The sequence below is a fragment of the Oncorhynchus clarkii genome, chromosome 18, assembly GCF_045791955.1.
Source record: "Oncorhynchus clarkii lewisi isolate Uvic-CL-2024 chromosome 18, UVic_Ocla_1.0, whole genome shotgun sequence".
NCBI classification, from domain to species: domain Eukaryota; kingdom Metazoa; phylum Chordata; class Actinopteri; order Salmoniformes; family Salmonidae; genus Oncorhynchus; species Oncorhynchus clarkii.
Window position 1 is genome coordinate 64,649,210 of NC_092164.1, and position 22,605 is coordinate 64,671,814.

At 43.6% G+C, this 22,605-nt stretch overlaps 2 protein-coding genes across 2 annotated transcripts; one reads left to right on the top strand and one right to left on the bottom strand.

Moving 5' to 3' along the window:
* Positions 1-1,530: 1,530 nt before the first annotated feature.
* LOC139373854 (spliceosome RNA helicase DDX39B) lies at positions 1,531-19,053 on the bottom strand. Its single transcript, XM_071114939.1, has 11 exons — positions 18,974-19,053; positions 15,037-15,248; positions 12,716-12,843; positions 12,405-12,497; positions 12,120-12,303; positions 11,866-11,984; positions 5,713-5,844; positions 4,072-4,181; positions 3,803-3,947; positions 2,459-2,606; positions 1,531-2,077 (listed from the first exon to the last, which is right to left on the bottom strand). Exons 2-11 carry the CDS (start codon positions 15,245-15,247, stop codon positions 2,061-2,063), a joined length of 1,287 nt encoding a protein of 428 aa, XP_070971040.1. The 5' UTR covers position 15,248; positions 18,974-19,053; the 3' UTR covers positions 1,531-2,060.
* LOC139373855 (RNA polymerase I subunit H) lies at positions 18,965-21,823 on the top strand. Its single transcript, XM_071114940.1, has 5 exons — positions 18,965-19,147; positions 19,392-19,515; positions 20,351-20,451; positions 20,867-20,976; positions 21,458-21,823. The coding sequence occupies exons 2-5, from the start codon at positions 19,398-19,400 to the stop codon at positions 21,480-21,482; spliced, it is 354 nt and encodes a 117-aa protein (XP_070971041.1). The 5' UTR covers positions 18,965-19,147; positions 19,392-19,397; the 3' UTR covers positions 21,483-21,823.
* The last annotated feature ends 782 nt before the right edge of the window (positions 21,824-22,605 follow it).

The following is a 22,605-nucleotide window of genomic DNA, read 5'->3' on the forward strand; positions in this document are numbered from 1 at the left end:
TATCTTGCTTCCTGTTTCATAAACAGTCTGGTCTGATCACTTTTACAATCCAGATTAGAAGAGCCTAGAGATCAATTGAGGTGCCTCAGCAAGCAGATTTAGACACGGGCCATGGAGGACAGTATTTTATGACTATTGGCCAACCAACTGTTGATAACCTGAGAAATATTTATCTGAACTCAAGGATTATGGCCGTCATTTCAAATCAAGATAGAGGCTAATATGCACAATACCTTAAGTACATTTATGAAATTATTTTTGCTTTATTTATCCGTTACTTATAGGTTGGCAATGGACAGAACGGTAGAATTTTGAGCGTCTGCTGGCCTAAAGTGCTTTAACACCACTGAGCAGAGTACCTGCCGTGAATTGCAAACCAATTTTACATCTAGAAACGATGAGGGTGATTCTTGTAACACACTGCGCTGAAAGCAAGTGTACGAACTGCCCGGCACTGCACCAACAATCTGTCTGGTGAGGTTTCTGCTTTAGGCTATAGGAGCTACTGTACTTTACCTTGTATCAGTCTCCATGACAGTCTGATCTAATGTGTAGCAGTCTCCGTGACAGCCTGATCTAATGTGTAGCAGTCTCCGTGACAGTCTGATCTAATGTGTAGCAGTCTCTGTGACAGTCTGATCTAATGTGTAGCAGTCTCCGTATCAGTCTCCATGACAGTCTGATCTAATGTGTAGCAGTCTCCGTGACAGTCTGATCTAATGTGTAGCAGTCTCCGTGACAGTCTGATCTAATGTGTAGCAGTCTGTATCAGTCTCCGTGACAGCCTGATCTAATGTGTAGCAGTCTCTGTGACAGTCTGATCTAATGTGTAGCAGTCTCCGTGACAGTCTGATCTAATGTGTAGCAGTCTCTGTATCAGTCTCCGTGACAGCCTGATCTAATGTGTAGCAGTCTCCATGACAGTCTGATCTAATGTGTAGCAGTCTCTGTATCAGTCTCCGTGACAGCCTGATCTAATGTGTATCAGTCTCCATGACAGCCTGATCTAATGTGTATAAGTCTCCGTGACAGCCTGATCTAATGTGTATCAGTCTCTGTATCAGTCTCGTGACAGCCTGATCTAATGTGTAGCAGTCTCCGTGACAGCCTGATCTAATGTGTAGCAGTCTCCATGACAGCCTGATCTAATGTGTATCAGTCTCCGTGACAGCCTGATCTAATGTGTATCAGTCTCCATGACAGCCTGATCTAATGTGTATAAGTCTCCGTGACAGCCTGATCTAATGTGTATCAGTCTCTGTATCAGTCTCGTGACAGCCTGATCTAATGTGTAGCAGTCTCCGTGACAGCCTGATCTAATGTGTAGCAGTCTCCGTGACAGCCTGATCTAATGTGTAGCAGTCAGTGATCTGTCATGCCCGGCAGAGGAGGCTGTTTCTACATTCAGGCAGTGTAAGCCTTGGCAGGTAGTTGTTTGTCCATCTGTATATTTTCCCGACTGTGGAATACACCTCAAGACAGAGCAATGACAGGACAAGATTAGCTGTTGAGACAAGAAGAAGCAGCAAGTCCGTATAGAGTCAAACATATTTATGAATCCACATTTGAGCGCAGAACAGCGCTTGTTTAAGAGTCTCTCTTCAAGTCCTTCCATGTAACGTCCTTCAACACTAGAAACTACCGCTTGGTAACTGGTTGACTATTTTCACAGGCTATAAAAATGCAGCATTCACAATCCAAATGACAAGGTAAATAAAAATGCTAAAAATAAATAAATAACTCAAGTATTCAGTGACAGCTACCTAGTCTAGATAAATACAACCAAACAATATTAAACATCATTAAACAAATGGCAAGTGGGAAAAGGCCTGAAAATGTAACCAAACTTTTCTATCCACAGAAGGCGCTATTCCACAGTAGTCCTAATTTATTCATTCTAAAGGGGGGGGGGCGAATGAATGCCAGCAGATTTAAAATAAATCATTCTTACTGTATTGTACTGTTTGATTGGCTAATAGTTGATTTGACCTTTAGTTATCAGTGTTAGAAAGGTCAAGTATAAGGTCGCAATGTCTGCTGGATAATAGATCTGGTCTTCTTTACCGGGTTGGTTCAACTGAGAAGACAGGAAGTAAAACAGGACAAGTTAAAGCAACAAAAAAAAACACGTCACTTGATCATCTTCTATAATCCACTGATAAAATACAGATGTTTCCAACACAATCCATTTCCTAATAAGCAACATTAACTGCGGCAGGTAGCCTAGTGATTAGAGCGTTGGGTCAGTAACCCGAAAGGTTGCTGGATCGAATCCCCGAGCGGACAAGGTAAAAAAACAATCTGACTTGCTGAGTATAATACTCTTAAATTCACTGATAACCAAGGCTAATTGGAACTAAGTAAGATAACCAAGGCTAATTGGAACTAAGTAAGATAACCAAGGCTAATTGGAACTAAGTAAGATAACCAAGGCTAATTGGAACTAAGCAGCGCTTACTGTAAGATGAGATGTCGATCTCGTCGGGCAGCTCGCTGATGTTCACCTCGAATCGGTCCTGGACGTCGTTAAGAGTACGGGCATCCGTCTCATCAGACACAAATGTGATGGCCAGGCCTTTGGTGCCAAACCTGCCCGCCCTGGCAACCTGATGAGTAAGACGCACACAAACAACTTTAAAAAAGGGCTTTATAACCAAGTAACCTTACGATGATGCTGCTACCGATAAGACAAATGAGAGGCCTTTAACAAAACAACCTGTATCAGCGTGTTTGAAGGGGTACAGCTGAGCAAGGCGAGGCTCAGAATTACTCATCTACATCACGTCATGAATAGTAGACAGTCTACTAGTCTGTCTAATAGTCTACAGGACAGTTTACTAGTCTACGGGACAGTTTACTAGTCTACGGGACAGTCTAATAGTCTACGGGACAGTTTACTAGTCTACGGGACAGTCTAATAGTCTACGGACAATTTACTAGTCTACGGGACAGTCTAATAGTCTACGGGACAGTCTAATAGTCCACGGGACAGTTTACTAGTCTACGGGACAGTCTAATAGTCTACGGGACAGTCTAATAGTCCACGGGACAGTCTAATAGTCCACGGGACAGTTTACTAGTCTACGGGACAGTCTAATAGTCTACGGGACAGTCTAATAGTCTACGGGACAGTCTAATAGTCTACGGGACAGTCTAATAGTCTACGGGACAGTCTTTAATAGTCTACGGGACAGTCTAATAGTCTACGGGGCAGTCTAATAGTCTACGGGACAGTCTAATAGTCTACGGGACAGTCTAATAGTCTACGGGACAGTCTTTAATAGTCTACGGGACAGTCTAATAGTCTACGGGACAGTCTAATAGTCTACGGGACAGTCTAATAGTCTACGGGACAGTCTAATAGTCTAGGGGACAGTCTAATAGTCTAGGGGACAGTCTAATAGTCTAGGGGACAGTCTAATAGTCTAGGGGACAGTCTAATAGTCTAGGGGACAGTCTAATAGTCTACGGGACAGTCTAATAGTCTACGGGACAGTCTAATAGTCTACGGGACAGTCTAATAGTCTACGGGACAGTCTTTAATAGTCTACGGGACAGTCTATTAGTCTACGGGACAGTCTAATAGTCTACGGGACAGTCTAATAGTCTACGGGACAGTCTAATAGTCTACGGGACAGTCTAATAGTCTACGGGACAGTCTTTAATAGTCTACGGGACAGTCTAATAGTCTACGGGACAGTCTAATAGTCTACGGAACAGTCTAATAGTCTACGGGACAGTCTAATAGTCTACGGGACAGTCTAATAGTCTACGGGACAGTCTAATAGTCTACGGGACTTACCCTGTGCAGGTACGTGTCAGAGTCCTCCGGCATGTCGTAGTTGAAGGCGATGTTGACCCTCTCGATGTCCATCCCTCTGCCAAACAGGTTGGTGGCCACCAGGATACGTCTCTGAAAATCTTTAAACTGTTGGTAACGAGAGAGACTGGGGAGAAAGTTTAGAAAAAAGATGGGTAAATGACCAAGCCAGATCAATCACTTACTAGTATTCATGTTCAATATAATACAGACAAAAAACAGAACCACACACACACCAACTATCTACGTACCGTTCCTCCTGAGGCATCCCGCGGTGGATGGCAATAGCTGGGAAGTTCTGCTCAACCAATAGCTGGGCCAGGGCCACACAGCGCTGCACGGACTTCACAAAGATCACCACCTATAATACCACATAATATCACTACACACACACACTGGGCCAGAGCCACACAGTACCTGGTTGAACTAAGACATTGACTACACACACTATTTGAATACAAACACTTGCCCAGCTAGCAATGACTTTGTTCCTGTTTCTTGTGCCATGTGCCTCTGTGGAATATCATAATTAATTCCAGTACCTGGTTGAACATCATAATTAATTCCTGTACCTGGTTGAACATCATAATTAATTCCAGTACCTGGTTGAACATCATAATTAATTCCAGTACCTGGTTGAACATCATAATTAATTCCAGTACCTGGTTGAACATCATAATTAATTCCAGTACCTGGTTGAACATCATAATTAATTCCTGTACCCGGTTGAACATCATAATTAATTCCAGTACCTGGTTGAACATCATAATTAATTCCAGTACCTGGTTGAACATCATAATTAATTCCAGTACTTGGTTGAATATCATAATTAATTCCAGTACCTGGTTGAACATCATAATTAATTCCAGTACTTGGTTGAACATCATAATTAATTCCTGTACCTGGTTGAACATCATAATTAATTCCAGTACCTGGTTGAACATCATAATTAATTCCAGTACCTGGTTGAACATCATAATTAATTCCAGTACTTGGTTGAACATCATAATTAATTCCAGTACTTGGTTGAACATCATAATTAATTCCAGTACCTGGTTGAACATCATAATTAATTCCAGTACTTGGTTGAACATCATAATTAATTCCAGTACCCGGTTGAACATCATAATTAATTCCAGTACCCGGTTAAACATCATAATTCATTCCTGTACCCGGTTAAACATCATAATTAATTCCTGTACCCGGTTAAACATCATAATTAATTCCAGTACCCGGTTGAACATCATAATTAATTCCAGTACCTGGTTGAACATCATAATTAATTCCTGTACCTGGTTGAACATCATAATTAATTCCTGTACCCGGTTGAACATCATAATTAATTCCTGTACCCGGTTGAACATCATAATTAATTCCAGTACCTGGTTGAACATCATAATTAATTCCAGTACCCGGTTAAACATCATAATTCATTCCTGTACCTGGTTGAACATCATAATTAATTCCAGTACTTGGTTGAACATCATAATTAATTCCAGTACCTGGTTGAACATCATAATTAATTCCAGTACCTGGTTGAACATCATAATTAATTCCAGTACCTGGTTGAACATCATAATTAATTCCTGTACCCGGTTGAACATCATAATTAATTCCAGTACCCGGTTGAACATCATAATTAATTCCAGTACCTGGTTGAACATCATAATTAATTCCTGTACCTGGTTGAACATCATAATTAATTCCAGTACCCGGTTGAACATCATAATTAATTCCTGTACCTGGTTGAACATCATAATTAATTCCTGTACCTGGTTGAACATCATAATTAATTCCAGTACCCGGTTGAACATCATAATTAATTCCAGTACCTGGTTGAACATCATAATTAATTCCAGTACCTGGTTGAACATCATAATTAATTCCAGTACCTGGTTGAATTCCAGCACGTCGAGGAGATCAAAGAGCTTCCTGTTCTTCTCGTTGTCCTTCAGTTTGACGTAGTACTGCTGCAGCCCGTGGAGAGTCAGCTTGGTCTCATCATCAACAAAGATTTCCATCGGCTGGTTGGAGCAAGCAAGGGGTGGGACAGGGTTAGGGAAGGAGGGTTGGGGTGGGACAGGGTTAGGGAAGGAGGGTTGGGGTGGGACAGGGTTAGGGAAGGAGGGTTGGGGTGGGACAGGGTTAGGGAAGGAGGGTTGGGGTGGGGTGAGGGGTGTGGAGGGAAGGTTGGGGAATCAGGAAGAAGCGTGAGGAGAGTTAACGGGGGGGGCGGGGTTGGGTTGGTAGGAGGAAAGGGTGATGTTTGAGGAGAGTTAACGGGGGGGGGGGGGGGGGGGGGTTGGGTTGGTAGGAGGAAAGGGTGATGTTTGAGGAGAGTTAACAGGGGGGGGGGGGGTTGGTAGGAGGAAAGGGTGATGTTTGAGGAGAGTTAACGGGGGGGGGGGGGGGGTTGACAGAGTATTTCACGTGTTGTGAAGGGTTTTGAATGGTTGGTCCAGGTTTGTGAGGGACAGGTTTGTGAGGAGGGACAGGTTTGTGAGGAGGGACAGGTTTGTGAGGAGGGACAGGTTTGTGAGGAGGGACAGGTTTGTGAGGAGGGACAGGTTTGTGAGGGACAAGTTTGTGAGGAGGGGCAGGTTTGTGAGGGACAGGTTTGTGAGGAGGGACAGGTTTGTGAGGAGGGACAGGTTTGTGAGGAGGGACAAGTTTGTGAGGGACAAGTTTGTGAGGAGGGGCAGGTTTGTGAGGAGGGACAGGTTTGTGAGGAGGGACAGGTTTGTGAGGAGGGACAGGTTTGTGAGGAGGGACAGGTTTGTGAGGAGGGACAGGTTTGTGAGGAGGGACAGGTTTGTGAGTAGGGACAGGTTTGTGAGGAGGGACAGGTTTGTGAGGAGGGACAGGTTTGTGAGGGACAGGTTTGTGAGGGACAGGTTTGTGAGGAGGGACAGGTTTGTGAGGGACAGGTTTGTGAGGGACAGGTTTGTGAGGGACAGGTTTGTGAGGGACAGAGGAGTTGTATGTACATATATGGTAGATTGATACACGTTCAGGAGAGGGACGGGAAAGTAAACAGGAAGTGAAAGGTTCCCAGAGAGCAGTGGTTAAAGTGACCAGGAAGAGGTGAATCAGAGAGACATGATGAAATCCAGGGAAATAGAGAGAGAGGGGATGGGGAGTTAGAGGGACACCAAAGGTTTGAAGTTCACACACACACACCCCCAGACACACCTCCAGACAAACAGCCAGCCAGACAGACAGGCGAGCGCACGCACACACACAGGACACCAATTCCCATACTGATGCAACAGACAGACAGACATCGCTCACCCTCACTAGTCACTACTATCCAACAACAATTGCAAGTTATTGTAAACCATAACCACAAGTAATACATTAATGCTGTAACGTCCATTAAAACAAAAAGCCTGGCCCTCGTTGGAATAACTATGGCTGCTCCGCTGGACGTGAGATTGATTCATCTTCACAACACACTCGTCTTCACACCACTTTGACTCAGTCTCCCTGGCAGCAGCTGTGTCTCACTAAACAATGAGGAAACAGCCTGTCAATTAGATGATCCACACGATCAAATCAGGGACATCAGTGACTGTGAGGCTGTACATCACACAGATGACTAACTCATCAATCCAATTATATCAATGACATCTAATATAAATGATCCTCAAGTTTATTATGGCTGTCATCTTAACATTCACTCAGTGTGTCATCTCAATCACTGTCATCTTAACATTCACTCAGTGTGTCCTCTCAATCACTGTCATCTTAACATTCACTCAGTGTGTCCTCTCAATCACTGTCATCTTAACATTCACCCAGTGTGTCCTCTCAATCACTGTCATCTTAACATTCACCCAGTGTGTCCTCTCAATCACTGTCATCTTAACATTCACCCAGTGTGTCCTCTCAATCACTGTCATCTTAACATTCACTCAGTGTGTCCTCTCAATCACTGTCATCTTAACATTCACCCAGTGTGTCATCTCAATCACTGTCATCTAACATTCACTCAGTCTGTCATCTCAATCACTGTCATCTTAACATTCACCCAGTGTGTCCTCTCAATCACTGTCATCTTAACATTCACTCAGTCTGTCATCTAACATTCACTCAGTCTGTCATCTAACATTCACTCAGTCTGTCATCTAACATTCACTCAGTCTGTCATCTCACATTCACTCAGTGTGTCATCTCAATCACTGTCATCTAACATTCACTCAGTGTGTCCTCTCAATCACTGTCATCTTAACATTCACTCAGTGTGTCATCTCAATCACTGTCATCTAACATTCACTCAGTGTGTCCTCTCAATCACTGTCATCTTAACATTCACCCAGTGTGTCATCTCAATCACTGTCATCTAACATTCACTCAGTGTGTCCTCTCAATCACTGTCATCTTAACATTCACTCAGTGTGTCCTCTCAATCACTGTCATCTAACATTCACTCAGTGTGTCATCTCAATCACTGTCATCTAACATTCACTCAGTGTGTCCTCTCAATCACTGTCATCTAACATTCACTCAGTGTGTCCTCTCAATCACTGTCATCTAACATTCACTCAGTCTGTCATCTCAATCACTGTCATCTAACATTCACTCAGTGTGTCATCTCAATCACTGTCATCTAACATTCACTCAGTGTGTCCTCTCAATCACTGTCATCTAACATTCACTCAGTCTGTCATCTCAATCACTGTCATCTAACATTCACTCAGTGTGTCCTCTCAATCACTGTCATCTTAACATTCACCCAGTGTGTCCTCTCAATCACTGTCATCTAACATTCACTCAGTGTGTCCTCTCAATCACTGTCATCTTAACATTCACCCAGTGTGTCATCTCAATCACTGTCATCTAACATTCACTCAGTGTGTCCTCTCAATCACTGTCATCTTAACATTCACCCAGTGTGTCATCTCAATCACTGTCATCTTAACATTCACCCAGTGTGTCATCTCAATCACTGTCATCTAACATTCACTCAGTGTGTCCTCTCAATCACTGTCATCTAACATTCACTCAGTGTGTCCTCTCAATCACTGTCATCTTAACATTCACCCAGTGTGTCATCTCAATCACTGTCATCTAACATTCACTCAGTGTGTCCTCTCAATCACTATCATCTAACATTCACTCAGTGTGTCATCTCAATCCCAGTCTCCCTGTTACCAGGCGAAGGGTTTTAGGGAGCTGGATTTTCTTCTCTCTTCTGTTCATAGTCTATTATTTCATATGACCACAGGGCTCTTCTACCCTTAGCTACCTCTTCAAGTATTTCAGAGTTACCTGTAACCGGAGACAGATCTGTGTACCGTCTAGATTCATGGTAACAGGAGACAGATCTGTGTACCGTCTAGATTCATGGTAACAGGAGACAGATCTGTGTATCGTCTAGATTCATGGTAACAGGAGACAGATCTGTGTACCGTCTAGATTCATGGTAACAGGAGACAGATCTGTGTACCGTCTAGATTCATGGTAACAACAAGACAGATCTGTGTACCGTCTAGATTCATGGTAACAACGAGACAGATCTGTGTATCGTCACATCTCCCTCCTCTTGTCTCTCTTCCATCCACACTACCTCCCTACCATTCCTCTCTCTCTCCTTTCTTCACATCAGGGTGTTCTGTCTTGTCACTCCCTCTGTCTGGACAGTGGGTTAGACAAGGTTCATGTCTGTGATTTATTACCAAGGCGTCCTGATGCTTGGGTGGCAGCTTATGGACGAAATAGCGGCCATTTTCCCTTGTGAGACGGGCGTCATGTTCCTACAGGGTAAATAGTTCATCTCCAGCCAGTTACTTCAATTCCATTTCAAAGCAGACTGGCTGATAGAGAGGTAATGGGGACATTTTGGCTCGGCTCAGCGGACCTAGGCAATTTCACTGCGCTTTCTTTACGCTTTGTTGAGAAACTAATGAACTACAGCGACCCAGAGAGCCAGGCAGGGTCCACATTATGAACGACAGCGACCCAGAGAGCCAGGCAGCGTCCACATAATGAACGACAGCGACCCAGAGAGCCAGGCAGCGTCCACATAATGAACGACAGCGACCCAGAGAGCCAGGCAGCGTCCACATAATGAACGACAGCGACCCAGAGAGCCAGGCAGGGCCCACATTATGAACGACAGAGACCCAGAGAGCCAGGCAGCGTCCACATAATGAACGACAGCGACCCAGAGAGCCAGGCAGGGTCCACATTATGAACGACAGCGACCCAGAGAGCCAGGCAGGGTCCACATTATGAACGACAGCGACCCAGAGAGCCAGGCAGGGTCCACATTATGAACTACAGCGACCCAGAGAGCCAGGCAGGGTCCACATTATGAACGACAGCGACCCAGAGAGCCAGGCAGGGTCCACATTATGAACGACAGCGACCCAGAGAGCCGGGCAGGGTCCACATTATGAACTACAGCGACCCAGAGAGCCAGGCAGGGTCCCCTTCTTTCACTCTCCAGAGCTTGGCTCGTCAGTCTTCCTTCTCATTTCTCTACGCTTGTGTTATTTGTTTGACTGAGGTTCTTTGGGATACTTAGTTCTCACTCACTCACTCACTCTCACCGGGGGGTTTACGAGCGGCTTAGAGCAGAGCGTACACACTCATGCAAACCTGGGAAAACAGTTTCCTTAATAAATAAAAGGTTAATCGAGACAAATTGGTTTTGCTTGGCTAGGTGTGACATCAGGGAGGTCAGCATAGTGACATCAGGGAGGTCAGCATAGTGACATCAGGGAGGTCAGCATAGTGACATCAGGGAGGTCAGCATAGTGACATCAGGGAGGTCAGCATAGTGACATCAGGGAAGTCAGCAGTGTGACATCAGGGAGGTCAGCAGTGTGACATCAGGCTGGTCAGCATAGTGACATCAGGCTGGTCAGCATAGTGACATCAGGGAGGTCAGCATAGTGACATCAGGGAGGTCAGCATAGTGACATCAGGGAGGTCAGCATAGTGACATCAGGGAGGTCAGCATAGTGACATCAGGGAGGTCAGCATAGTGACATCAGGGAGGTCAGCATAGTGACATCAGGGAGGTCAGCATAGTGACATCAGGGAGGTCAGCAGTGTGACATCAGGGAGGTCAGCAGTGTGACATCAGGGAGGTCAGCAGTGTGACATCAGGGAGGTCAGCAGTGTGACATCAGGGAGGTCAGCAGTGTGACATCAGGGAGGTCAGCAGTGTGACATCAGGGAGGTCAGCAGTGTGACATCAGGGAGGTCAGCAGTGTGACATCAGGGAGGTCAGCATAGTGACATCAGGGAGGTCAGCATAGTGACATCAGGGAGGTCAGCATTGTGATGTCACAGCATCCCTGATGTCACTATGCTGACCTCCCTGATGTCACTATGCTGACCTCCCTAATGTCACTATGCTGACCTCCCTAATGTCACTATGCTGACCTCCCTAATGTCACTATGCTGACCTCCCTAATGTCACTATGCTGACCTCCCTAATGTCACTATGCTGACCTCCCTAATGTCACTATGCTGACCTCCCTAATGTCACTATGCTGACCTCCCTAATGTCACTATGCTGACCTCCCTAATGTCACTATGCTGACCTCCCTAATGTCACTATGCTCAGGGAGGTCAGATTCGTAACGTACAGACTTAAAACTGGACCTATTTCTACCTGGATGACCGTGTTAAACTCCAAGAAGAAGAAAGACTTCATACATTTCAGTTGAACAGCACAAGCTAGTCTATAAAGGAGACTCCATTAACACATGACATTCTGGTGTAAGGTGAGGCAGTACACTACTAGTGTAAGGTGTTAGTGTACTGAGTTAGTGACCTAGCATAGGCCCTCCGCATAGAACTAAGGCCTTCCTATGTCAGTGGGGCTGTCACTTCCCTTATAGGAGGTGAGACTGTTTGGCATATAGAAAGACAGCGTGGTCTCTCTCATATCAGACTCGGGGGGGGGGGGTAACTCCTCCACCCCCATTTACCCCCATTACCCGCCAGGCAAGGCAGAGCAGGGGGGATAGGTGGAGGGTGTGGAGGAAGGAGAGGCGTGGTGGACGCAAGAGGAGAGGAGGTGTAATTACATCTTGCATAAACTTTCGGCAGACGGGGCGAATCTCTTTGCTCAGGGTGGCGCTGAACATCATGACCTGTTTCTCATGGGGGGTCAGACGGAGTATCTCCTGGACGTCTCTGCGCATGTCTGAGGGAGAAAGGGAGGGGTTTTGTTTTGGGGTGGGGGGGGTTGTAAATTATGTTAGATCTCCTAGAATGTAAATACGAGTAGATGATTCATCTATAGTGGTGTGCTGTCCAATCTTCAACGATTCAGACTCACCGAGTTGTTCCAACATTTTGTCACACTCGTCCAGGATGAAGTGTTTGATGTGTCGCAGGTTGAGGGTCTTGTTGCGGATCAGGGCCAGGGTTCGCCCCGGCGTCCCCACCACCACATGGGGACACTCCTTCTTCAACACCTCTTCGTCCTTCTTTATAGACAGGCCACCGAAGAACACTGCCACCTGGTGGGAGAGATGGGGAGAAAACCAGCGGTGGAAGAACTGAACTGTGTAGTTATTATCCAGACTGGAGGTTAAGAGGGTCCGGGTGGTAATTTGTGTACCTTGATAGTCGGCATGTATTTGGAGAATCTCTCATACTCTTTGCTGATCTGAAACGCCAGCTCTCGGGTGTGACACATCACCAGCACGGACACCTAAACAGAGAGAGAAGGGTGGTCAGGGTGGGTAGTTTAATGCATTAGAAAGCTCAGTACTTCACAGACTGATGGACCAAGACCACGACAACAACGCTAGCTCTATAAACAGTCCAGAGTGACAACGGAGTGACAGACAGGCGGAGGAGGAGAGAGAGAGAGGAGAAAGGGAGAGTGAGAGAGAGCGGGAGGGAGGGTGAGACAGAGAGTGAGATTACTTGTCCAGTGACAGGCTCCAGCTGCTGTAGGGTGGCCAGGACAAACACAGCCGTCTTGCCCATACCGGACTTAGCCTGGCACAGCACATCCATACCCAGGATGGCCTGAGGGATGCATTCATGTTGAACTGAAAGGAAAATAGTCATTCAAAATTAGAAATGAATATTAAAATGGTAATAAATTGTACATAGTAATTACTTCAGAACCAACTAAATCAAAAACACAATGTACCAAATCATGATGCTATTACTTCCTGTTTATAGTTTGAAAGTTGATACAGTACTTTGACATGATTAATCGTGGCACTTTGTCTTGAAGATGTTCACTAGGAACCAAACAGGCCGAAACAGAAAGGGACCTACCTACCTGAACTACATGATCAATAAGAAACCCTCAGTTTCGTGTGAAGCGTTTTCCGTTGCAAACCATTTTGCTACAGTGTGCACTAGAGATTGACCGATTAATCGGAATGGGCAATTATTTAGGATCGATTTCAAGTTTTCATAACAATCGGAAATCGGTATTTATGGACGCCGATATATATTTTTACACCTTTATTTAACTAGACAAGTCAATTAAGAACACATTATTTTCAATGACGGCCTAGTAACGGTGGGTTAACTGCTTTGTTCAGGGGCAGAACGACAGATTTGTACCTTGTCAGCTCGGGGGATCCAATCTTGCAACCTAACGGTTAACTAGTCCAACGCTCCAACCACCAGCCTCTCATTGCACTCCGTGAGGAGCCTGCCTGTTACGCGAATGCAGTAGAAGCCAAGGTAAGTTGCTAGCTAGCATTAAACTTATCTTATAAAAAACAATCAATCATAATCACTAGTTATAACTAACTACACATGGTTGATATTACTAGTTTATCTAGCGTGTCCTGCGTTGCATATAATCGATGCAACGCTGGGGGATGATTTAACAAAGCGTATTTGCGAAAAAAGCACAATCGTTGGACGACTGTACCTAACCATAAACACCAATGCCTTTCTTAAAATCAATACCCAGAAGTATATATTTTTAAACCTGCATATTTAGCTAAACTAAATCCAGTTTAGCAGGCAATATTAACCAGGTGAAATTGTGTCACTTCTCTTGCGTTCATTGCACGCAGAGTCAGGGTATATGCAACAGTTTGGGCAGCCTGGCTCATTGCGAACTAATTTGCCAGAATTTTACATAATTATAACATAACATTGAAGGTTGTGCAATGTAACAAGAATATTTAAACTTAGGGATGCCACCCGTTAGATAAAATACAGAACGGTTCCGTATTTCACTGAAATAATAAACCTTTTGTTTTCTAAATTATAGTTTCCGGATTCGACCATATAAATGACCTAAGGCTCGTATTTCTGTGTGTTATTATGTTATAATTAAGTCTATAATTTGATAGAGCAGTCTGACTGAGCGATGGTAGGCACCAGCAGGCTCGTAAGCATTCATTCAAACAGCACTTTCGTGCGTTTTGCCAGCAGCTCTTCGCAAGCACAGCGCTGTTTATGACTTCAAGCCTATCAGCCTAATGGCTGGTGTAACCGATGTGAAATGGCTAGCTAGTTAGCTGGGTGTGCGCTAATAGCGTTTCAAACGTCACTCGCTCTGAGGCTTGGAGTAGTTTTTCCCCTTGCTCTGCAAGGGCCGCGGCTTTTGTGGCGCGATGGGTAACGCTGCTTCGAGTGTGGCTGTTGTCGATGTGTTCCTGGTTCGAGCCCAGGGAGGGGCGAGGAGAGGGACGGAAGCTATACTGTTACACTGGCAATACACAGGCAATACTAAAGTGCCTATAAGAACATCCAATAGTCAAAGGTTAATGAAATACAAATGGTATAGAGGGAAATAGTCCTATAATTCCTATAATAACTACAACCTAAAACCTCTTACCGTGGAATATTGAAGTCTCAGGTTAAAAGGAACCACCAACTTTCATATGTTCTGAGCAAGGAACTCAAACGTTAGCTTTTTTACATGGCACATATTGCACTTTTACTTCTCAAAACACTTTGTTTTTACATTATTTAAACCAAATTGAACATGTTTCATTATTTATTTGAAGCCAAATAGATTTTTATTTATGTATTATATTAAGTTAAAATAAGTGTTCATTCAGTATTGTTGTAATTGTCATTATTACAAATACATAAAAAAATTCAAATTAAAAAAATTGGCCGATTAATCGGTATCGGACTTTTTTGGTCCTCCAATAATCGGTATCGGCGTTGAAAATTTCATGATTGGTCGACCTCTAGTGTGCACTAATGAATACGACCTGTGACCTCTGTGGTGTGGTAATAACCTAACTTGTACAACTCACCCTCAGAGGGATGCTCAAAGCCACAGTCCACTATAGCCCTCAGCAGCTCAGGCTTCAACAGGAAGTCTCTAAACCCAGACGAATGGATGGACACATAGGAGCCCTTCACACGCTCCTTTTTAATGGACAGAATATCCCCTCCTGATAGATCTCCCACCACATCATCCTCTTCGTAGTCCAAGAGCTCATTCTCCACATCCTGCTCAGTCATCCTGGTAGGTAGGTGGGTGGGAAACGGACAGGACAGGACAGACAAGACAGACAAGACAGACAGACAGTCAAAAGCACATCCCATCAACCTGTCAGTACATAACAAGGAGACACTTTCAACCTACAGTGCATTCGGAAAGTATTCAGAACCCTTGTCTTGTTCCACATTTTGTTGCGTTACAGCCTTATACTGAAATTGATTAAATTGTTTTTTTCCCCCTCATCAATCTACACACAATACCCCATATAATGACAAGGCAAAAACAGGTTTAAGAAATTAAAAATAAACTGAAATATCACATTTACATAAGTATTCAGACCCTTTACTCAGTACTTTATTGAAGCACCATCTTGGGTATGAGGCTACAAGCTTGGCACACCTGTATTTGGAGAGTTTCTCCCATTATTTTCTGCAGATCCTCTCAAGCTCTGTCAGGTTGGATGGGGAGCGTTGCTGCACAGCAACATTCAGGTCTCTCCAGAGATGTTCGATCGGGTTCAAGTCCGGGCTCTGGCTGGGCCACTCAAGGACATTCTGAGACTTGTCACAAAGCCACTCCCGCATTGTCTTGGCTGTGTGCTTAGGATTGTTGTCCTGTTGGAAGGTGAACCTTCACCCCGGTCTGAGGTCCTGAGCGCTCTGGAGCAGGTTTTCATCAAGGATCTCTCTGTACTTTTCTCCGTTCATCTTTCCCTCGATCCTGACTCGTCTCCCAGTCCCTGCCACTGAAAAACATCCCTGCCACCTCCATGCTTCACCGTAGGGATGGTGCCAGGTTTCTTCCAGACATGACGCTTGGCATTCACACCAAAGAGTTCAATGTTGGTTTCATCCGACCAGAGAATCTTTTTTCTCATGGTCTGAGAGTCCTTTAGGGGCCTTTTGGCAAACTCCATGTGGGCTGTCATGTGCTTTTTACTGAGGAGTGGCCACTCTACCATAATGGCCTGATTGGTGGAGTGCTGCAGAGGTCGTTGTCCTTCTGGAAGGTTCTCTCATCTCCACAGAGGAACTCTGGAGCTCTGTCAGAATGACCATTGGGTTCTTGGTCACATCCCTGACCATGGCCCTTCACCACCGATTGCTCAGTTAGGCCGGGCGGCCAGCTCGGTGTCTTGGTGGATCTAAACTTCTTCCATTTAAGAAATTGAGGCCACTGTGTTCTTAGGGACCTTCAAATGCTGAAAAAAAAATGGTACCCTTCCCCCAATCTGTGCCTTGACACGATCCGGTCTCGGAGCTCTACGGACAATTCCTTCAACCTCATGGCTTGGTTTTTGATCTGACAGGCACTGTCAATTGTGTGACCTTATATAGACAGGTGTGTGGCTTTCCAAAATCATGTCCAATCAATTGAATTTACCACAGGTGGACTGCAATAAAGTTGTAGAAACATCTCAAGGATGATCAATGGTATTTTATTTAACCTTTATTTAACTGGGCAAGTCAGTTAAAGAACAAATTATTATTTACAATGACGGCCTACACCGACCAAACCCGGACACCGGCCAAACCTGGACACCGGCCAAACCCGGACGACGCTGGGCCAATTCTCCACCGCCCTATGGGACTCCCAATCACAGCCGGTTGTGATACAGCCTGGAATCGAACCAAGGTCTGTAGTGAAGCTTCTAGCACTGAGATGCAGACCACTGCGCTTGAGCTCAATTTCCAGTCTCATAGCAAAGGGTCTGAATATTTATGTAAATACGATATTTCTGATTTATATACATTTGCAAAAATCATCCCCCACCATAATTTGCAAATAAATTCATAAAAAATCCTACAATGTGATTTTCTGGATTTTTTCTTCTTCTAATTTTGTCTGTCATAGTTGAAGTGTACCCATGATGAAAATGACATGGTATGAGGGCCCGACGTCCACAGGTGGGGGTTGTGCTTACAGCCCAACACCGTGCAGGACGTTTGGCATTTGCCAGAGAACACCAAGATTGGCAAATTTGCCACTGGCGCCATTAGGTACCGAGATGAGATCCTCAGACCCCTTGTGAGACAATTTGCTGGTGCGGTTGGCCCTGGGTTCCTCCTAATGCAAGACAATGCTAGACCTTATGTGGCTGGAGTGTGTCAGCAGTTACTGCGAGAGGAAGGCATTGATGCTATGGACTGGCCCGCCCGTTCCCCAGACCTGAATCCAATTGAGCACATCTGGGACATTATGTCTCGCTCCATCCACCAACCAACCATCCACGTTGCCCCACAGACTGTCCAGGAGTTGGCGGATGCTTTAGTCCAGGTCTGGGAGGATATCCCTCAGGAGACCATCCGCCACCTCATCAGGAGCATGCCCAGGCGTTGTAGGGAGGTCATACAGGCACGTGGAGGCCACACACACTACTGAGCCTCATTTTGACTTGTTTTAAGGACGTTACATCAAAGTTGGATCAGCCTGTAGTGTGGTTTTCCACTTAAATTTTGAGTGTGATTCCAAATCCAGACCTCCATGGGTTGATAAATTTGATTTCCATTGATCATTTTTGTGTGATTTTGTTGTCAGCACATTCAACTATGTAAATAAAAAAGGTTTTAATAAGAATATTTCATTCATTCAGATCTAGGATGTGTTATTTTAGTGTTCCCTTTATTTTTTTGAGCAGTATATATATATATATATATATATATGAGAGAGAGAGTTTTATTTAACCAGGCAAGCCAGTTAACAAATTCCTATTTACAATGACGGCCTACCCTGGCCAAACACGGACAACGCTGGGCCAATTGTGCGCCGCCCTATGGGACTCCCAACCACGGCCGGAACCAGGTACTGTAGTGACGCCTCTTGCACTGAGATGCAGTGCCTTTAGACCACTGCGCCACTCGGGAGCCCCTATATGTGTGTGTGTGTGTGTGTATGTATATCTATATATATAAACACATCATATATTTTTTTTATATATGTATGTATGTATATATATATATATATATATAAACACATCTATTTTTATATATGTATATCTATATATAGATATATAAACTCATATCTATTTTTATATATGTATATCTATATATAGATATATAAACACATCTATTTTTATATATGTATATCTATATATAGATATATAAACAGATATCTATTTTTATATATGTATATCTATATATAGATATATAAACACATATATTTATTATTTATATACATATATATTTGTTTATTTGTAATATATGGGATATATTAATAATAAAAATATATATATATATTACACACATCATATCTATTTTCCGGACTCTGATATTGCTCGTTCTGATATTTTTTGGGATGATGTATTTGTTTTTTTATTGCGCTGTTGGAGCTAGAAACAAACATTTCGCTGCACCTGCAAATCTGTGTAGCTAACGTTACGCGGCCATATCTTTCATTTGATGCTAAACTGTGTGGTGATGATGCTGATAATGATGAGAGGGTTACAAAAACAAGTTTCATTTCATGCCATCTTCACTTCTATTTATGACAAGTTGTGGAATGAAAATGTACTCGTAACTAACGCTATTCATTTGGGCTGTTAGCTTATCACGTGTGTCAACATGAGTAACGTTAGCTAGCTAGCCGTTAGCAAACACGACTCATGAGTTGGCTGGTCTAGCTAGCTAGCTTCTTAAGCTTGACAAGATTTCTACCCAGCTATTCTACACGATGTGCAACATATGGAAAATGTATTGTACAGACAATAAATACATATTAAATACATATTCCTAGTGAGCATTGTTTACCTTATTCGTTGTGAAGAAATGTAGCTGGAGCGTTTGCAAATGAGAGCTAAACTATCGTTTCGGTAAAACGCAATCAACGTGCGACTGTGCGCATGCGTTGAATGTCCGCGACCTGAGACATTTGGCTTGGAAACACTTCGGAAACTTTCTCTAACATCGAGGTTTACAAAGAAGGTGAGATTGGGAACTGCGCTGAAACTGGTATCGGGAAACATTTATGTTTGACAGCTAGCGATGTGTACACATTTTATTGTTTTAAATAAGTATAGTATTAGTTAAACACGTGTTGACTGGCTAACTATAGCTAAATAATGGCCAGCTAGCAAGCAACGTGACTAACTAACCTAGCTGTATCTTATGGCCAAACCCACAAAAGGTTGCTGACAATGTTCGCTGAAATACTTTTCCCTCCCCATAGCCAGTGATGTCGTGTTTCAGTGGAGATCCCAACTTCTGTCCTGAGTGTGGGAACGTACTGCCTCTACCTGGGCTGCAGAACACAGTCTCCTGTCCCCGCTGTGCATTCAGTTTACCTGTCAGCGGTGAGGATGGCCTGTTTGTTGTCAAATGTCCCTGTTATAAATCATGTTGTAGCCTACTAACAGACAGAATCGTTATCCAAAGGGGGCTACCAGTCTGTTTGTGCTTTCATGCCAATTGCTTGTCACATCGGGGACTCCCGAGTGGCGCAGCAGTCTAAGGCACTGCATCTCAGTGCTCGAGGCGTCACAACAGACCCCAGTTTGATTCCAGGCTGTATCACAACCGGCCGTGATTGGGAGTCCCATAGGGCGGCGCACAATTGGCCCAGCGTCGTCCGGGTTTGGCCGGTGTAGACGTCCTTGTACATTTTTATTTATTTATTTATTTTCACCTTAATTTATCCAGGTAAGCTAGTTGAGAACAAGTTCTCATTTACAACGGCGACCTGGCCAAGATAAAGCAAAGTAGTGTGACACAAACAACAACACAGAGTTACACATGGAATTAACAAGCGTACAGTTAATAACACAATATAAAAAAATAAAGTCTATATATATATATAGCGTGTGCAAATGGCGTGAGGAGGTAAGGCAATAAATAGGCCATAGTAGCGAAGTAATTACAATTTAGTAAATTAACACTGGAGTGATAGATGAGCAGATGGTGATGTGCAAGTCGAAATACTGGTGCAACTAAGACTTTGTTCTTAATTGACCTGCCTAGTTAAATAAAATCAAAATCATCATGCCAAGCATGTTTGGCTTGACCAGGACGAGCAATGGAGGTGGCAAGAGCACACACAGATCTGACACCAGATAGTTTTCTTTATCAATCTTATATTTTCATAAGTATGTGACCCACGATGTAACTATGTTTTTGTGTCGTCGTTTTCAGAATTTTCAGGTCAAGAGATCAGGTCTTCTGTTGTCTTTAATCCTCTCGAAGGGTCCTCTGTTGCTGTGGAAGAGGAGGACGCGGAACTCAAGGGGGCTGTGGTAGGAATTCATTGCAATGAAGTTCCAAATCATAAAATGATCAATGGCATTTTTAAAACTAGGGAAATCAAATTGAAACTTTATCAATACTCGAGAAACTCCATTTAGGCTATGTTCTGTTTTTAACCTCTAGAAATCTACACAACGTAACCATGTAATAATACTACGGTTATATTTTTTTATTTTATTTTACCTTTATTTAACTAGGCAAGTCAGTTAAGAACAAATTCTTATTTTCAATGACGGCCTAGTGGCTGTTCAGAGGCAGAACGACAGCTCTCGCCTTGTCAGGTCGGGGATTTGAACTTGCAACCTTCCGGTTACTAGTCCAAAGCTCTAACCACTAGGCTACCCTGCCGCCGCCATATATCAATGTATGTTCTGTCTATAACCTCCTCAAACTCTTGCGCTCTAGATTGACAGACGCTGCTCTCGCTGCAATAAAGAAGGGATGGTTTATCACACCAGACAAATGAGATCTGCAGATGAAGGACAGACGGTCTTCTTCACCTGTATACACTGCAGGTACATCTCACTAACCCTAACCAATTCACCAAGGCTATTCTTCACCTGTATACACTGCAGGTACATCTCACTAACCCTAATCCTAACCAATTCACCAAGGCTTTCTTCACCTGTATAGACTGCAGGTACATCTCACTAACCCTAACCAATTCACCAAGGCTATTCTTCACCTGTATACACTGCAGGTACATCTCACTAACCCTAATCCTAACCCTAATCCTAACCCTAACCAATTCACCAAGGCTATTCTTCACCTGTATACACTGCAGGTACATCTCACTAACCCTAACCCTAACCCTAATCCTAATCCTAACCAATTCACCAAGGCTATTCTGAGTCTGTTCTCACCACCAGATTCATCAATCTATTCCATTTATGTTGTTCTGCACCACACTATGACAAGCACTTTACCCCACAAACTTTATGTAGTCCACATGTTCATTTATGACTGGATATGTTGTGATTTAATTTATGCATTCAGATATCAGGAGAAAGAGGACTCCTGAGAAGAGATTGAGATGCTTCACCCATTCCCCTGGACCTCCATCAATATTCTCCTCCTCTCCTCTCTTTTGTCTGTAAACAAGAATGTGTTTGATCTATGTAATGCAAACTTGAGTTCTTATTGGAGAAAGCACAATTGGTATGCTATTCCTTGCTCTTCGTTACTTGTAATGATGCTTAGGATAGTCGCTCCGGAGTGCCAAGCATTTCAATGGTTTGCCTTTACTGCATCAGTTAGATTGCAGCTGCAGCATTTTGAATGAGGATTGAATACTGATGTCTGATGTTTGTCTGCAGAGATTTTCAAGTGTGATTTGTGTGATTAAAATATTTGTCTTTAGAACATGTTTGGTTGCTTTTCTCCTTTCTACCTTTTGTCAACAATGTCAGGTAATGACAGTGAATTTGCCTCAACATACATAATGTTTACAACTGTGTATATTAACAAAATAATTGTGTTCGTCTCTATTTAAGTAAAAAATACATTTATATTTCACTGTGATGTTGAGTGCGTCAAGTAGTTGCTCCAATCTGAAGGCTCCCCTTGTGGAGGTCTGAATCACGTGGCCATCCAACATGGCGTCAATGACCTTTTTGTAAACTTGGAAGATGCTGAATTTGTTGGGACTTTGTAGATTTCTAGGAATTATTTCGGCCATTTCTGATAACCCTCAGGTAAAACATTCTCCTTGATAGTTAAATTAAATGCTTGTTTAAACCACAAAATCCTGTGAAAACACTTTCAACCTTGTATTAGCTAGCTAATGTTCTATACATCAGACCTACGTCATGAGTGTCGCTATGCTAAAGGAGGAGCAACTACCAATCATCTCCCGCTTCTTCTTGTCCTTAGCAGAAGATGAAGCTGTGCGTGCAGTTACAATGTAAGAACCTCCATGAGTATTTGAATGGAGTCGAGCCCTGAGATCATGGACCGGTTGTACAACCATCTGGCCACATGTCTAGCTTTCTACATGTGCAGGATCAGTCCATTTAACAATCCTACTAAAGTATTTTTACCTTGTCAACTCGAGGATTCAATCCAGCGACCTTTCGGTTACTGGCCCAACGCTCTAACCACTAGGCTACTTACAAATGAATCTGTAATGCACATATTACCATACA

Excerpts from the sequence above, each read along its gene's own strand:
- LOC139373854 (XM_071114939.1), bottom strand. The coding sequence starts at position 15,247 with ATGACTGAGCAGGATGTGGAGAATGAGCTCTTGGACTACGAAGAGGAT. Across the intron at positions 11,985-12,119 it reads CAAAATGTTGGAACAACTCG|ACATGCGCAGAGACGTCCAG; the intron begins GTGAGTCTGAAT and ends TTTCTCCCTCAG. Across the intron at positions 5,845-11,865 it reads GCCGAAAGTTTATGCAAGAT|CCGATGGAAATCTTTGTTGA; the intron begins GTAATTACACCT and ends TGCTCCAACCAG.
- LOC139373855 (XM_071114940.1), top strand. The coding sequence starts at position 19,398 with ATGTCGTGTTTCAGTGGAGATCCCAACTTCTGTCCTGAGTGTGGGAAC. Across the intron at positions 20,452-20,866 it reads CGGAACTCAAGGGGGCTGTG|ATTGACAGACGCTGCTCTCG; the intron begins GTAGGAATTCAT and ends CTTGCGCTCTAG. Across the intron at positions 20,977-21,457 it reads TTCACCTGTATACACTGCAG|ATATCAGGAGAAAGAGGACT; the intron begins GTACATCTCACT and ends TTATGCATTCAG.